This window comes from Paroedura picta, chromosome 2, assembly GCF_049243985.1.
Source record: "Paroedura picta isolate Pp20150507F chromosome 2, Ppicta_v3.0, whole genome shotgun sequence".
NCBI lineage: Eukaryota > Metazoa > Chordata > Lepidosauria > Squamata > Gekkonidae > Paroedura > Paroedura picta.
This window is the reverse complement of record NC_135370.1, coordinates 177,054,163-177,070,662: the sequence shown is the minus strand read 5'-3', so window position 1 is coordinate 177,070,662 and position 16,500 is coordinate 177,054,163. Positions and strand designations below refer to the sequence as shown.

The 16,500-nt window shown below is 48.0% G+C and overlaps 1 protein-coding gene across 1 annotated transcript; it reads left to right on the top strand.

Annotated features, from left to right (window-relative positions):
• Positions 1-1,966: 1,966 nt before the first annotated feature.
• On the top strand, positions 1,967-16,027 carry SNAPC1 (small nuclear RNA activating complex polypeptide 1). Its single transcript, XM_077323916.1, has 10 exons — positions 1,967-2,168; positions 3,547-3,706; positions 4,029-4,169; positions 6,626-6,733; positions 7,703-7,861; positions 8,660-8,710; positions 11,197-11,259; positions 12,309-12,453; positions 13,485-13,598; positions 15,599-16,027. Exons 1-10 carry the CDS (start codon positions 2,038-2,040, stop codon positions 15,631-15,633), a joined length of 1,107 nt encoding a protein of 368 aa, XP_077180031.1. The 5' UTR covers positions 1,967-2,037; the 3' UTR covers positions 15,634-16,027.
• Positions 16,028-16,500: the final 473 nt, after the last annotated feature.

The window sequence follows — 16,500 nt, the reverse complement described above, 5'->3', positions numbered from 1 at the left end:
AGAAACTTCAGGGTTTCACGAAACCCTGGTTGAGAAAGCCTGCCTTACATACCAGTAGAGAGAGGATGGGGTGGGGTCACGTTCGGTTGATGTAACACGTGTGGAACGTGCTATGGCTCACGCTTCCAGGGTCCTGCACACTGCCTCCCCCTCCTCCATGGATCAGGGTAGTACCTGTCTCCTCCCCCTTTCCCCTTTTTAAGGACATTCACACCCCTTTCCACTGTGGGGGGCTCCTCTGTCCCCAGTCTGGCTGCCTCCAAGGCTGTTGTTCTCTGCTGGCCCCCTGCAAATCCTTCAACTGGCTCTGGTGCTATGGGCTCAGCGAATCCTTAAACCACACCTGGGTGGAATTAGTTGCCAGGAAGAGCTAGTGAGGGTCAAGATGCATAAGTAACTGGGTGATAAATATAGCTTTGGATTAAAGCAGTTGTCGGACCTGTGGATGGCAGCAAACTAGCATGAAATGAACAAGAGTTAACACACAAATGCGAAAACTAGGGTTACGTCCAGTGGCACCTTTAAGACCCACAAAGTTTAATTCTGGGAATAAACAAGAGCTGAACAATTTTCCTTCTGGGCAACCAGCAACATCACTCACCTATATGTGAGGCTTGACTAAAATGTTTTCAATTTATCTGAAGTTGGCACGCACACAAAAACATATACCCAGAATTAAGCTTTGCTGGTCTTAAAGGTACCACTGGACTCAAATTTTGTTCTCAAAGGTCTATTGTGTGGTGGACTGCCCACTTGGCCAGTTGTCTGAAGTATGGTCTGAATTGACAATTAATGGACAGAGAAAGAAGTAAAAGAGGAGTTGGTTTTTATACTCTCCTTTTTACTACCCAAGGAGTCTCAAAGCAACTTACAATCACTTTCCTTTCCTCTCCACACAATAGATGCCTTCTGAGGTAGATGTGGCTGAGAGAGCTCTGACAGAACTGTTGAAAGAACAGCTCTAGCAGGACTAGGTCAAGGTCACCCAGCTGGTTGTATATGGAAGAGTATGGAATCCAACCGCTGCTCGTAACCACTACACCAACAAAGTGTAAACAGTAGAAACAAAAGGCAATTAAATGCAAGGGCTACAGAGAAACCCTCCAGCATATATCATTGCATTTCAGGTCCCCCAGAAGAGTGTATGTGTGAAACACAGAGATAATTGTTTTATATGCATTTGCCAAACAAGAATGCAGTTTTTCCATCTGGTGAAGCGAGCTCAAGTCCAGGAAAGCTGCTTTCACAATAAAGCTGCTAGCCCTTAAAGTGGCCCAAGACTCATCTTCCTTCCAGTCAGCAAAATATTAAGCCCCAAAACCCTTTTTTTTTTAAGTCAGCTGATCGAGACTTCAGGCAAATTACACAGTGCAAATCAGTGCAAATCAACAGGAAGGGAATCCTTCAAGGGATTTCAAGGGATTGTAGCATAACAACAATAATAGTAATATAATGATAGTAATGACTCCTTCCAAACATCTAAAATGAATAGTGAAAAGAATGGAAATATCTTAATGTACGGAAAAATTACAGGATTGGCTAAGGATGCCAACCTCCAGGTGGGGCCTGGGAATCCCCCGGAATTACACCTCATTTTCAGTTCCCCTGGAGAAAAGGGCTGCTTGGGAGGGTGGACTCCTCAGCGTTATACTCCACTGAGGTCCCTCCCCGCCCACTCCCACCTCCACTTTCCGAAGCCTCCAGGTATTTCCCAACCCACAACTGGCAACCCCAGGAACGGGTCATACAAACCAGGTTGAATAACAAAAAAAATAACAAAAGCATTTCCCTTTTAAACCATTTTCCAAACGCGGACCAAAACAAGCCTTCGGATAGGAGGACAACTCAGCCGGGGCGGATCGAAGAGCCAAGCGGTGACGTTGATTGGTTGAAACCGCCGGCTCGCGTCTTTCTTAAAAGGGCGATCCATCATAAAACGAGGCTTAGGCCTCCTTCGTCTGTGGCATTCCAAGGGTTAATGCAGCGGCCGGGAGGAAGCCGAGTTTCTTTGCGCACGCGCAGTAGGGCCGCGGAAAGATGGCGGGCGGCTGGCCGGGCTTGAAGGCGGACTGCGAGGCGCTCCTCAGCGCCTTCCAGGAGACCGAGAACGTCCGCTTCGAGACCTTCGTCGCCCTCTGGCGGCAGCGCCGCTTCCACACCATCTTCCAGTGAGCGCGGGCGGAGGGAGAGAGGGCTGTCTCCCGTACGGTTGCCAACCTCCCGGCGGGGCCTGGAGATCTCCCGGAATCCCAGCCGGTCTCCAGGCTGCAGGGGTGACTTCCCCTGGAGGAAACGGCTGCTTTGCAGGGCGGCCTGGGAGGCATTTCCATTTACTTCTTGACATTGTCGCGTCTTTTCGTGCCGCCCTTCCCCGAGGGCTCACCCCGTCTCCAGGCGATGAACGAGATATAAAAACATTTATCTTTTAAAACCTGGATTTGCATTTGGAAGCCAGGGTGCTTGCTGCTCTCTCTCTCTCTGGTGTAGAGTGCTAGGATGCTTTGGCCTGTATATATATTTAAGATATACATTTTATTTATCCAGAAAAGGAAAAAAAAGAGATTCCATGATAGAGAATATCAAAAGACACTACAAGTTTCATTTTCAGAACTAGAAATATCACGCTGACCTGTCACCTCCTATAAGTCCATGGTTTCTTTCCCTCTCATTTGCATCAAGGTCTTGGAGGCATCATTTCATGTATTGTTGATTAGTTGAGGCTCAGGGCGGTTTACATTAAACTAATCAACAATACATGAAATTATGCCTCCAAGACCTTGATGCAAAGTGAGTTGTCTTGGTTAGAGATTTGGAGCTGGGTTCAAATGAAGGTTGCATGGGGGGAGTGGTATTTGAGACTGTCAGAGTTTCTAGGCCTAGCCTGCTTTGCAAGGTTGTTGTGTGGATGGGAGGACTGTGCGCTCCGTTCTGAGCTTCTGGGCAGTTCAAGCAGGTAACAAGATAAGAATTGGAAATAAACAGTGGCTGTCCACTGTTTTATTCGAGGTTTAAGCTTTCACTTCATCAGATGCAATTAAGCAATGTACGCCAGTTCTGTGTACACCATCACGAGATGTCATAGTGAGGGGTGATATGTAAATTGAATGATTAATTAAAAGTAAATAGCAATAACGGAGGGAGGATGGTGACGAGGAAAGGGCCATGCACAAACGTCTCAAAGTGGTGGCATCTGCACATGTCCAGAGTGATTTTTGCATATTCAATAATATGGTTATGTGTTATGTACATAGAAATGTTTAGTCAGAGGATATAAAACAGGGGTGGCCCCTGGGGCTCATGGGAATTGTAGTTCATTGAAATCTGGAGAGCCACAGTTTGGCCACCCTTGTGGCAGTCAAGCAGACTTCTGGCCCTATTGCTGGTGTTCCCTGTTATTAGAACAAAAGCCCTGTCTGCCAATAGAAAAGTTTCTTGTGTCCCTCCTTGGCTGAGCCACACCAGGCAACTGGCCTCATTTCTGCTACCGTATTCTGTGGTTTGTGATTCTGTGAGCTCCACCCACGATGTGTCCTTTATTTTGTCTAGTGGGAAAATTAGAGCTCTGGAGCAGAAGAAGTTCACCAAAGAGTGCATGGCTCTTGCCTGGCCCTACTTCTTGCCTCCGTACGCTTTCCAAATCCGGGTTGGCGCTCTTTACCTCCTCTACGGGTTGTACAACACGCAGCTTTGTCAGCCAAAACAGAAGGTAAGTGAAAATCGGGTCATGTTTCCTTCCTTCCTTCCTTCCTTCCTTCCTTCCTTCCTTCCTTCCTCCCTCCCTCCCTCCCTCCCTCCCTCCCTCCCTCCCTCCCGATTGTCTGTCTCACTGTATCTCTTTCATTCTCTCTCTCTGCTTAGCTCTTAGCTATTAATTGGCACCACTGTCATTTGCATCTTGGTTAGCAACATAAATAATAATAACAAATAAATCTGTATTTCCCTAAGCCTCCCTTCCCGTGAGCTTTTCTCAACTTCGCTGTCTCTGGATTGTATTTCTGACCTGAATCTCTGTGTGATTCTCGTCCCAGATCCGCGTTGCGCTCAAAGATTGGCCTGAAGTCATGAACTTCCAACAGGAGCTGTTAAACGCCCAACATTATGACACGGCTTACATTTTCAGGAAGCTCCGCATGGACAGAGCATTCCATTTCACTGCAATGCCAAAGCTGGTGAGTTACCAAACCCTCCGACTGTTTTGTGAAATCACTTTATGTCCTTTTTGGGGAAAGGGGAAACAGCGCCGGCTCACTTTTGATCACGAATTCTTATAACAAGATCGGAGAACTCTTGATATTAAAAATGGACTCTTAACATCGATTGGGCTTAAGTGTGCAGTTGGGCACTTTTTGTGTGCTCCAACATGCGTAATAATGTATTCCCAGCATGTCTCCTTGGCCTGTAGAATCCTGCTGGAGATTCTCTGAGCCCCACAACATCCTCAGATCAGATGATGAAGAAGAAGAGTTGGTTCTTATATACCGCGTTTCCCTCCCCGAAGGAGGCTCAAAGCAGCTTACAGCCGCCTTCCCATTCCTCTCCCCACAACAGACACCCTGTGAGGTGGGTGAGGCTGAGAGAGCCCTGATATTACTGAAGAAGAAGAAGAGTTGGTTCTTATATGCCGCGTTTCCCTCCCCGAAGGAGGCTCAAAGCAGCTTACAGCCACCTTCCCATTCCTTTCCCCACAACAGACACCCTGTGAGGTGGGTGAGGCTGAGAGAGCCCTGATATCACTGCTCGGTCAGAACAGTTTTATCAGCACCGTGGCGAGCCCAAGGTCACCCAGATGGTTGCATGTGGAGGAGCGCAGAATCGAACCCGGCATGCCAGATTAGAAGTCCACACTCCTAACCACTACACCAAACTGACAAGGAAACACAGGGTCTACCAGTTGCGACCGAATCGTGGCGATCCCGTGAAGTTCCACTTTGGGATTCCTTGACCTCAAGCCTTACAGAAACAATATGTCCCCCACAGGGCATGGCGCTTGGCTGGTAACCCCTATCCCCGAGGACGTTCGCTTGGTCTCGACCAAAGCCAGGGCATTTTGGCCCTGGCTCCACCCTGGTAGAATGGGTCGCGAGTTGACATCTGGGACCTGATGGAGCTGTCAAAATATTTTTTAAATTTATTTATTTAATTTGTATAACGTCCCTCTCAGACACGCTGTCTCAGGACGGTGAACATTGTAATCAAAAGACTATTTATTGCAGTTGTAAAATTCAGGACTTAGCTTAAAAGTTTCAAAATTACACTTAAACCAGTTGTCAGGACGGTTGACGTAGTTTCCGGCATGGTCGCTTTACAACAAGGACATGTGAGGAATCGGCAGCCCTCTTCCGCCAGGCCTGTGGTTGAGATCAGGGCAGCCCAAAGTGTTATCAGTCCCCACCTCCACCTCTTTGGCTCCCCACTTTTTTGATATTATCTTCAGCCTAGTGCAGCTGGCGGAGAGCGCAAGGTTGGGGGGGGGGTGATGGAATATTTCCCCTGATAGTCTCCAAGCAGCGGCTGGACAGGATTCTAAATTTTATTGCATTTTACTGCGACATTATTATTATTATTACTGTAATTGTTCTTATAGAATGATTTATTGTTGCGAAACTCCCCAAGCCCATATGGGGAGAGGCGGTATAGAAATTTAGTATTAGTATTAGTATTAGTATTAGTATTAGTATTAGTATTAGTATTAGTATTAGTATTAAGAGCCTCTTGTGGCGCAGAGTGGTAAGGCAGCAGACATGCAGTCTGAAAGCTCTGCCCATGAGGCTGGGAGTTCAATCCCAGCAGCCGGCTCAAGGTTGACTCAGCCTTCCATCCTTCCGAGGTCGGTAAAATTGAGTACCCAGCTTGCTTGCTGGGGGGTAAACGGTAATGACTGGGGAAGGCAAACCACCCCGTATTGAGTCTGCCATGAAAACACTGGAGGGCATCACCCCAAGGGTCAGACATGACTCGGTGCTTGCACAGGGTATACCTTTACTTTTACCGTGTTAGTATTAGTATTAGTATTAGTATTAGTATTAGTATTAGTATTAGTATTAGTATTAGTATTAGTATTAGTATTAGTATTAGTATTAGCATTACTTTCCTGCTTTGTGAAGACGACTACTGTTGTCTTTGTGGAAACCGTTGTGGAGATTCCAGAATGTGTCCAGCATCAGCACCTAGAATCAGAGAGTCGTAGAATCAGAGAGTTGGAAGGGGTTTCCAGGGTCCTCCAGGGTCATCTAGTCCAACCCCCTGCACAATACAGGAACTCACAACGACCTGCCCACCCAAGGTGACCCCAGTTTTATGCCCAAGTGATCCCCACCCCCACAAAAAATCTCCAGAATCCAGGCTGGCCTGGAGGAAATTCACCTACCATCCCACAGTGGCAATCAGCAATTCCCTGGGTAGGCAAGGAAGGGCCACAAGAGACAAACCTGGGCCTATCCCTTCCTGCCCACCCACTCACCATCTGCAGAAGTTCATTCAATCAGCATTGCTGTCAGATGACTATCTAGCCTCTGTTTAAAAACTTCCACACTCCCCACCTCCTGTTCACGTTTCACTTCCCCAGGGTCCCATTTGATCCGTGTGGCTTCACATCTTTTTAAAAACCCCGACCTTCTCCCCGCAGCTTTCTTTTAGGGCTAAAATGACACCACCCAAGAAGGCCGAGATCAAGAAGGAGTTTAAGGACCTGAGCGACCGGGTTTCCACGCTTGCGACCGAGGACGTCTTGGAGGTATGTTAAGTTGTTCCCTTGCATGTGCTGGATTGTGCTTTTTAATCTGACATGGAGCCTGTAGTTGTTGAGGAATATACTATTAAGCTCCATCTGTTTTATCTGTTTGAACTGCCAGTGCCCTTTCCCACTTTATTATTTATTATTATATTTATATACCGCCCTCCCCGGGGGCTCAGGGCGGTTTGACATCACCGCTGGGGCGCTGTTTTCTGTCCGCCCCCCCCCCCCCAATTTACCTTGCACATGCTCTGCATCGGACATTGCTGTGTCCTTGACAAGACCTGTTGATCTTCATTGCTTCCCTTTGCTGTGTCTTTTGAAGTGAGGGGTTTGGAGACCAAGATGTATGAGGAAAGGTTGGGGGAGCTCGGTCTGTTTAGCCTGGAGAGGAGACCACTGAGAGGGGATCTGATAACCACCTTCAAGTATTTAAAAGTCTCCCATGTAGAGGATGGAGCAGAGCTGTTCTCTCTGGCCCCAGAGGGACAGATCAGAACGAATGGGATGAAATAAATGCAAAAGAAATTCCAGTTAGAGTGATTTCTCAGTGGAACAAGCTTCCTCGGAAGGTGGTAGGTTCTCCATCTTTTAAACAGAGGCTGGAGAGCCATCTGATGCAGAGGCTGATTCTGTGAAGGCTCAAGGGGGTGGCAGGTGACAGTGGATGAGTGAGAGGGTTGTGAGTGTCCTGCACAGTGCAGGGGATGGACTAGATGACCCTGGAGGACCTTTCCAACTCCATGATTCTATGATTCTAAATTCCGTCTAAACCTCCAGAAGAAGTTCCTGACAGTGAGAGCAGTTTCTCAGTGGAACAGGCTTCCTTATTTGGAGATTTATGGAGATCCATATTTGGAGATTTTTCAACAGAGGTTGGAGAGCCATCTGACGGAGAGGCTGATTCTGTACTAGGATACTCATGCCTGAGTTTAGGAGCTGCTTTGCCACTTTCTTCTTCCTTTTAAGGAGCTTGAAAACGTTCACAAGCACTACCAAAGCATGAAGTGCCTGATCTCCACGGACAAATCCAGGCCTGACAAGGCCCTTGATCTGATCAAAGATGACTTTATAGTCAGTCTCAAGAACATGGTCCTGGAGCATCAGCAGTGGCAGAAGGACAAGTTGGTAGGTGACTCATACTCTGATTTCTGTTCAGATTGCATAACTCTTTCACCTTGTACTGAAGCAGGTAGGGGACTTCTATAATTCTGTGATTCTAAATTCCGTCTAAACCTCTGGAAGAAGTTCCTGACAGTTAGAGCAGTTTCTCAGTGGAACAGGCTTCCTCGGGAGGTGGTGGGTTCTCCATCTTTGGAGATTTTTAAATGGAGGCTGGGGAGCCATTTGATGCAGAGGCTGATTTTGAGAAGGTTCAAGGGGGTGGCAGGTGACAGTGGATGAGTGATAGGGTTGTGAGTGTCCTGCACAGTGCAGGGGTTGGACTAGATGACCCAGGAGGTCCCTTCCAACTCTATGATTCTAGGAGAGCCTTGCTAGATCAGACATAATAGTCCAGTATCCTGTCTCACAGAGAGGCCAACCAATTCCTGTGGAGGGTCAGCAAGAGGGCATGGAGGCCAGGGCCTTCCCTGATGTTGCCTCCTGGCTCTAGAATTCAGAGACTTAGTGCCTCTTATTGTGGAGGTCCACTTAAGTCACCATGGCTGGAAGCCATAGATAGACGTATCCTCCATGAACCTATCTCATCCCCTTTTCAAGCTGTTTCCTCCGTCACTGCATCCTCTGGCAGCGAATAGCACATTTTTATCACTCCCTCTGTAAAGTAGTAAACGTGGACGTCCAGAATCTGCTCCTGTTGAGGGGTTAGCCATGCACGGTACTAATAACCACAGTTCCTCTTGGTCATGTGGACCTCTCACCTCCCTTATCTCTATGTTGATGTTGAAACATTCGCTCTTCCAGGAATCGTCTTTAACAGGCCGGAGCAAAGAGGGAACTTCTCAAGAGTCAGAGGTAAGGAAGTTCCTATGGTGATTCCTAGGACTGAGAGTGAAATCCTAAACAGAGTTATTCCAGTCTAATCCCACTGAAAGTAACTCCCCTTAGAACAGAAGTAGCTCTCCTTAGGACTGCATTGCAAGGAACCTGAGAGTCATTATCTGGGTCGGTGAAATGTCCCACCAATGGAAGACTGAACCATTGTAAATTTAGGGGAGTCCCGTGGTGTGGTCAGATTTCAAAGGGAGCCTGCCTGGTGCAGTACAGTTTAGCTACTGCTGCATCATAAACACCTTTACCTGATTTAATTGTGCAGGACAATGAGGTGGTATTTGGGGACAAACTGGTACCTCTTCCAGTGATGAGTCTCCTGTTGTCTGTCAGTCAGTCAGTAACCTTTTATTGGCATAAAATATGTATGTTGTTATGTGCGAAGCCGTGTCCGACCCATCGCGACCCCATGGACAATGATCCTCCAGGCCTTCCTGTCCTCTACCATTCCCCGGAGTCCATTTAAGTTTGCACCGACTGCTTCAGTGACTCCATCCAGCCACCTCATTCTCTGTCGTCCCCTTCTTCTTTTGCCCTCGATCGCTCCCAGCATTAGGCTCTTCTCCAGGGAGTCCTTCCTTCTCATGAGGTGGCCAAAGTATTTGAGTTTCATCTTCAGGATCAGGCCTTCTAAGGAGCAGTCAGGGCTGATCTCCTCTAGGACTGACCGGTTTGTTCGCCTTGCAGTCCAAGGGACTCGCAAGAGTCTTCTCCAGTACCAGAGTTCAAAAGCCTCAATTCTTTGACGCTCGGCCTTCCTTATGGTCCAACTTTCGCAGCCATACATTGCAACTGGGAATAAATATAAGATGTGTATAAGACATATAAAAATAGGGTTTAAAATTTCAACTAATAAAATTGGCCATGGGGTTACATAACCAAAGATCTTAAAATGATTAAATAAACTATAAAAGATAAAATACAAGGTAGGCAGCATATTATAAAAGCATCTTAGTTAAAACTCTAGCAACTAAAATGGTTACCTCTGGGTCTTTGTCAGAGAGCAGAAATTGCAAGGTCATAGGTTTACTTACAGAAGACTTGTTTCCCAGCAAAGCAACAAAACTGTCATCCCGACACTGCTCATATAAGGAGCAATCTAGCAAAATGTGTGAGACAGAGTCAGGGCAGCCAGAACCACACAGACAAGAGTCTCGCATGGTATGGGATACGATGGAATCTCCTGTTGTGTGCTGAAATGCAGCATGTTTAGGGGTGGGCACAAACCGGAACGTTCCAAATCACTTCAGGGTTGGGGGTGATCCCAAACAGACCCCTCCCCCCAACCCGACTGGCCCCAAAGTGCCGGCTGGATTTGGGCTGGTCCGTTTCCTTCCCTCCCCAGGCTTATAAATGGGAGGGAAGCCAAACAGAGTGCCGAAACAGCTGGCAGCCACTTTGGTCTTGCAGTGGACAGACAGGCATGCTCTGCTGTGAAGCCAAAATGGTGAGGGAAACAAAACAGAGGTTTTAAATGTCCCAAAGCTAACCGGACAGTGTTTGGGGGAGGCACCTCCTCCAAATTTGGGTTCGGGGGTGGGGTGGGATGGGGGATGAACCGGTCAAATCTGTGACCATTTTAAGGTTAGGAACCAGTTGGTGCCCATCCCTGGTCATGTACTCAAGACAAGCAGCTGCCTTATACGAAATCAGACCCTTGGTCTGTCAGGGTTGGCATTGCCTACTAGACTGGCAGTAGCTCTTCAGAGTCTCAGGCGGGCTGAGGTCTTTCCCATCCCCTCCTGCCTGGTCCTTTCACTGGAGATGCCGGGGATTGGACCTGGGACCTTCCGCATGCAAAACAGGGGCTCTACCGTTGAGCCACGGCCCCTCCCCGCAGCCGTGCCAGTCCCTGGGGCGCTCTCCGGTGTGGGTGCGAGCACTGCAACTCCTCCCCAACGAGAGCTGTCCAGACAACCCTTAAGGGGCAGCAGTTCAGAGGGCAGGAACAATCAGTGCCCTTGCCCCGTCTTTGAACTTTTCTTCAGGATGTCATAGAAATAATTATTCTCCAGCTCGGGAAGGGCGAAACAGGTGACCTGTGAAACTGGGTGTGAACTTTCCTAACTTTATTATTTGTTTGTTTGCTTATTTCATATATTTGTATATTATTACTACTACTACTACTATTACTACTGTTACTATCATTACTAGTACTAGTACTATTGTTACTACAACTATAAGTACTACTATTATTAGATATAGGCTAGATATCAGGAAAACATTTTTCACAGTCAGAGTAGTTCAGCAGTGGAATAGGCTGCCTAAGGAGGTGGTGAGCTCCCCCTCACTGGCAGTCTTCAAGCAAAGGTTGGATACACACTTTTCTTGGATGCTTTAGGATGCTTAGGGCTGATCCTGTGTTGAGCAGGGGGTTGGACTAGATGGCCTGTATGGCCCCTTCCAGCTTTATGGTTCTATGATTCTGTGATTCTATTATCCCTCCTCAGGCATTGGAAAGAGGCAGACTGGCAACCAGTGTCGTATCCAAGGGTTACTCTTCAGTCGTTCAGGTGTGTGTACAGCGTTGGTGGGGGCTGGTGCTTGTGCACATGCAGAATGCGAAACATGTGCAGCAGTCAGGAAACAAACACCTCCAGCCCCAATATATTTGCTGGGGCATCGCTGAAATTGCTGCCTTGGACCGGGTGGGTTGTCCTTGGAAGGTTCTCGGTGGCAGACGTGTGACCATTGGAGCAGGTTCTGGTTTTGCCACTACTATCCCCCCTCTGATTAAAATGCCCATAAAATGAGGAGGGTTTCTAGGCAAGGAGCCATAACTGGACTAAAGGAAAAGAAATTGCCGAGATATTTTCTTCTTCTGATAGTACCAAGGGATAAAAGGGCATTTATGGCGCAGAATGAATGCTCTGCTGTCAGCAATTTTAATTAATGAATTAATTATATTATATTTATATATACCGCCTTCCCTTCCGGTTCAGGGTGGTTCATATTGTAACTCTCACACGGTGCAGTACGATAAACATTTAGTATAGAACTGCTATAGCAGTAAAAAACTTGTGTCAAGCAGTGTAATAAACAACAGTATTCAATAACAACAGTAACAAACAGTGTGATACAAAACTATTAATGGCAAGATATCAGGATATACCATTTTCTGATAGATTAAGGACCTGTGGTTCAGATCGAACAGCCCGCTTGGTGTAGTGGTTAGGAGTGCGGACCTGTAATCAGGTGAGCCAGGTTTGATTCTCCGCTCCTCCTCCAGATGCAGCCAGCTGGGTGTCCTTGGGCTTGTCACAGTCCTGATACAGCTGTTCTCACAGAACAGTCCTGTTAGAGCTCTCTCTGCCCCACCTCCCTCACAGGGTGTCCGTTGTGGGGAGAGGAAAAGGAAGGCAACTGTAAGCCGCTTTGAGACTCCTTCAGGCAGTGAAAAGCGGAGTATACAAACCAAAATACAGCATGTTGTCCCTTGAAAGTTGAAGAATTATAGTGCTGAATTTATTATATTGTTACTTTGTGAACATATTCCTCAGGATTTTCTCCCCTCCCTCCCCCCATTACTTACTTTTTACCTGTCTGGCTTGAAAATTTCCAGGTTTCCAAATCGAGGCGACATCGTCAGGTTCAGGTAGTGCCCGCCACAACGGGGTCAGGTCACAAAGCGAGGAAATCCCAGAAAGCGAAAAGAGCCAACCCAAGATTGCAGCCCGTGACGAAGAGAGGTTCTTTACAGAACACAGGTAGCCAGGAGATGAATTTTTGCCGCTATGAATGTAAGGTAAAGGTAAAGGTATCTCCCGTGCAAGCAGCGGGTCATGTCTGACCCTTGGGGTGACGCCCTCTAGCGTTTTCATGGCAGACTCAATACGGGGTGGTTTGCCAGTGCCTTCCCCAGGCATTACCGTTTACCCCCCAGCAAGCTGGGTACTCATTTTACCGACCTCGGAAGGATGGAAGGCTGAGTCAACCTTGATCCGGCTGCTGGGATTGAACTCCCAGCCTCATGGGCAGAGCTTTCAGACTGCATGTCTGCTGCATTACCACTCTGCACCACAAGAGGCTCTTGCTATGAATGTAAAAGGTAAAGGTGAAGGTATCCCCTGTGCAAGCACCGAGTCATGTCTGACCCTTGGGGTGACGCCCTCTAGCGTTTTCATGGCAGACTCAATACGGGGTGGTTTGCCAGTGCCTTCCCCAGGCATTACCGTTTACCCCCCAGCAAGCTGGGTCCCCATTTTACCGACCTCTGAAGGATGGAAGGCTGAGTCAACCTTGAGCCGGCTGCTGGGCTTGAACTCCCAGCCTCATGGGCAGAGCTTTCAGACTGCATGTCTGCTGCCTTACCACTCTGCGCCACAAGAGGCTCTTGCTATGAATGTGTTCACTCCCTAATGGTGCACTTCGTAATGCAGGAGTGCAGAGAAGTTAAGACCTGGGGGGAAAAGTCATTTGTTTTGTTTTTGTCTCGAGTGACCTCCCCCTCCCCCCTCCCCAATTTTTCCTGTTTCAAAAAAACTGGACAATTTGGGGGGACATTTTTTTTTTTTGCGGGCGGGACATCCTTTGGAACACTTTCTCTGTTTGTAATGGGTGATACGATTTTTAATGCAAGCGTCTCCTCGCTCAAAATACATAGGATGGGACAGCTTTCTGCTCCGACCAAGCTCTTAAACCAGGGGTGGCCAAACTGACGGGCATGTAAACGTCACCTAAACTCCGGAGTGAATCCAAAGCGAAGTTAATTTTTTTGATTGTGCTATTTTCTTTGCAGGAACGTCTCAAGCCACCAGGGAAGAAGGGGCTGTGGTGAGACTGAGCATGCCCGTGATCACAGAGGACGAGGTGGAAGAAGAGGATGAAGAAATCGATGATTCTTCTGATGAAGGTATGCTGTAGGGCAGGATTCCCCAACCTGGTGCCCCCCATTCCTTGCACGGTGCCCCCATTCCCTGGACTAGCGATCCCCAACCTGTGGGCCGTGGACCACATGTGGTCCTTCGACTAATTGGAGGTGGGCCCCGAAGGGCGCCTTCTCCCCCCCCAGCCCTTTACTTCATCCCCCCCTTTACAACACACTTCGGGTGTCATTGTCTCCCATCACTCCCAGACGGGACTCTTTCGTTGCAAAGAAACAAGCTCAGGGTTCCCATTGATTTGTCATTGTCATGAGTTAAAATGTCCATGAAAATAAAATGTTCCTTATGTTCATTGTTGTGGCGTGTCTGTCTCTTATTTTGAAGGGATGTTTAAACATTACCATTGCGATCAGAGAGTGTCAGGGCAGTGGTTGAGAGTAGAGGAGTAAACTACCCCCCCCACACCGGGCCTCAATAAAATTGTCAAGCTTTGAGTGGTCCCCAGTGATAAATGTATCATGTTTCATGTATCATTGACTAGTTTTAATGTAAACCGCCCTGAGCCTTTGGGGAGGGCGGTATATAAATCTAAATAAATAAATAAATAAATAAATAAAAAGGTTGGGGACCACACCATCCAGGTCCTCTGCACAGCAACCCTGGCCTTCCCTGGGGGTCTCCCATCCAAAACCTGACCAGGGCCAACCCTGCTTAGCTTCCATGATCTAATGAGATTGGGCTGGCCTGGACCATCTGGGTTGGGGCAAGAGATGAGCAGAGGTGGCGGGCCTTGCCAGCCTGTGCACAGCAACCCTGGCCTTCCCTGCGGGTCTCCCATCCAAGTACTAACAAGGGTCATCTTTGCTTTTCTGAGATCTGTCTGTACTGGGCTAGCCTGGGCATGCAGTGTGTCCATCTATCCTGTGGATTTAACTCCCAGGAAGAGCGTTTCTCTGGATTGACCTCTTGCTGGAATGAACTTCTGCTTACTGTCTGTCCATGTTGTTTGCAGGTGGCAGCTAGTTGGCCACATTTCCTTTGAATTCTTTTATTAAGACATCTGTCTTGATTTAAGCACTATGTGCGTATCCTCACCTGATGTGGTGTAGTGTGTGTGTCTACCAGTACCCAAGACATAGTGTCCTTTTTTAGAAGAAGAAGAAGAAGAGTTGGTTCTTATATGCCACTTTTCTCTACCCAAAGGAGTCTCAAAGCAGCTTACAATCTCATTCCCTTTCCTCTCCCCACAACAGACACCCTGTGAGGTGGGTGAGGCTGAGAGAGCGCTGATATCACTGCTCGGTCAGAACAGTTTTATCAGTGCTGTGACTGGCCCAAGGTCACCCAGCTGGCTGCATGTGGGGGAGTGCAGAATAGAACCCAGCTCACCAGATTAGATGTCCACACTCCTAACCACTACACCAAACTGGCTCTCGAGAGTTGAACTAGAGAGTCGAACTAGATCTGGGAGACCCAAGTTTGTTTCCCCCTTTTCTGGTCACTCAGGCAGTCAGATGCTCGCAGCCTCACCTACCCCGCAGGGCGGTTTTCAAGATAAAATGGAAAAGAAGATGAAAAAGAAAAGCTGTTTTTTTTTTGTACCCTGCTTTTCACTCCCCTAAGGCAGGGGTAGTCAACCGGTGGTCCTTCAGATGTTCATGGACTACAATTCCCATGAGCCCCTGCCAGCATTTGCTGGCAGGGACTCATGGGAATTGTAGTTCATAAACATCTGGAGGACCACCAGTTGACTACCCCTGCCCTAAGGAGTCCCAAAATGGCCTACAAGCACCTTTCCCTCCACCTCTCCACAACAGACTTTCTGTTGGGGGTGAGACAGCCCTAAGAGAACTGCTCGAACAGGACTGAGACTAGCCCTAGGTCACCTAGCCGGCTGCATGCAGAGCAGGGAATCAAACCCGGCTCTCCAGATGAGATTCCACGCTGGCTCTTGACATCATCAGCTTTGGAATAAGTAAGGAGAAGCTAGCACAGCTATTTATCAATTCGTTCTTTTTTTATGTTTCAGATTTCCTCCCGACAAAGAGGAAGAGGAACCTTTGAAGGGTCATCCAAAAAGGAAAATAGGTTTTTGATTGGACTGCGAATGTTGCCAGTGGAAGGGGCAGAGACGGGCCTGAAAAGGCACAAATGCCAATTCCCATGTTTTCGAGGCACAGAGCAAAAACTACCTCTGTGCAAAGAGAGTCTGAATGAAGGAATGCATACTCTGTGTGTCCCACAGTTTCTCAGAGGGCTGTGCGCTTCGGGGAGGGGTATTGTGCTTCCGTACCTGGATACTTGCTGATGAGCTGTTCTCAGGTACAGATGTCAACTTGTACAGATAACTCATGTTTAAAGCAGATGTTTGATAGAACATCTGACAGTGTGGAAGTTACATAGATTTGCATTGTAGTTAATTGATTTTGCAATATACCCAATTAAATTATTACTGTTATATTTTGCAGCTTCGTATGTTTCCAAGCTATCCTCATGTTCGTAGCTATGGTAGAATCATAGAATTGCAAGGGGCCATCCAGGCCATCTATCCCAACCTCCTGCTCAGTGCAGGATCAGCCTCAGGCTGCTTGAAGACCGCCGGTGAGGAGGAGCTCCCCACCTCCTTAGGCAGCCCCTTCCACTGCTGAACTAGACTCCTAGAATCCTAGAGGGGGAAGGGGCCATCCAGGCCATCTAGTCCAAGCCCCCTGCTCAGGGCAGGATCAGCTTCAAGCATCCAGGAGAAGGATCTGTCCAGCCGCTGCTTGAAGACTGCCAGTGAGGGGAGCTCCCCACCTCCTTAGACAGCCCCTTCCACTGCTGAACTAGACTCACAGAATCCTAGAGTGGGAAGGGGCCATCCAGGCCATCCAGTCCCACCCCCTGCTCAAGGCAGGATCAGCCTCAGACATCCAGGAGAAGGATTTGTCC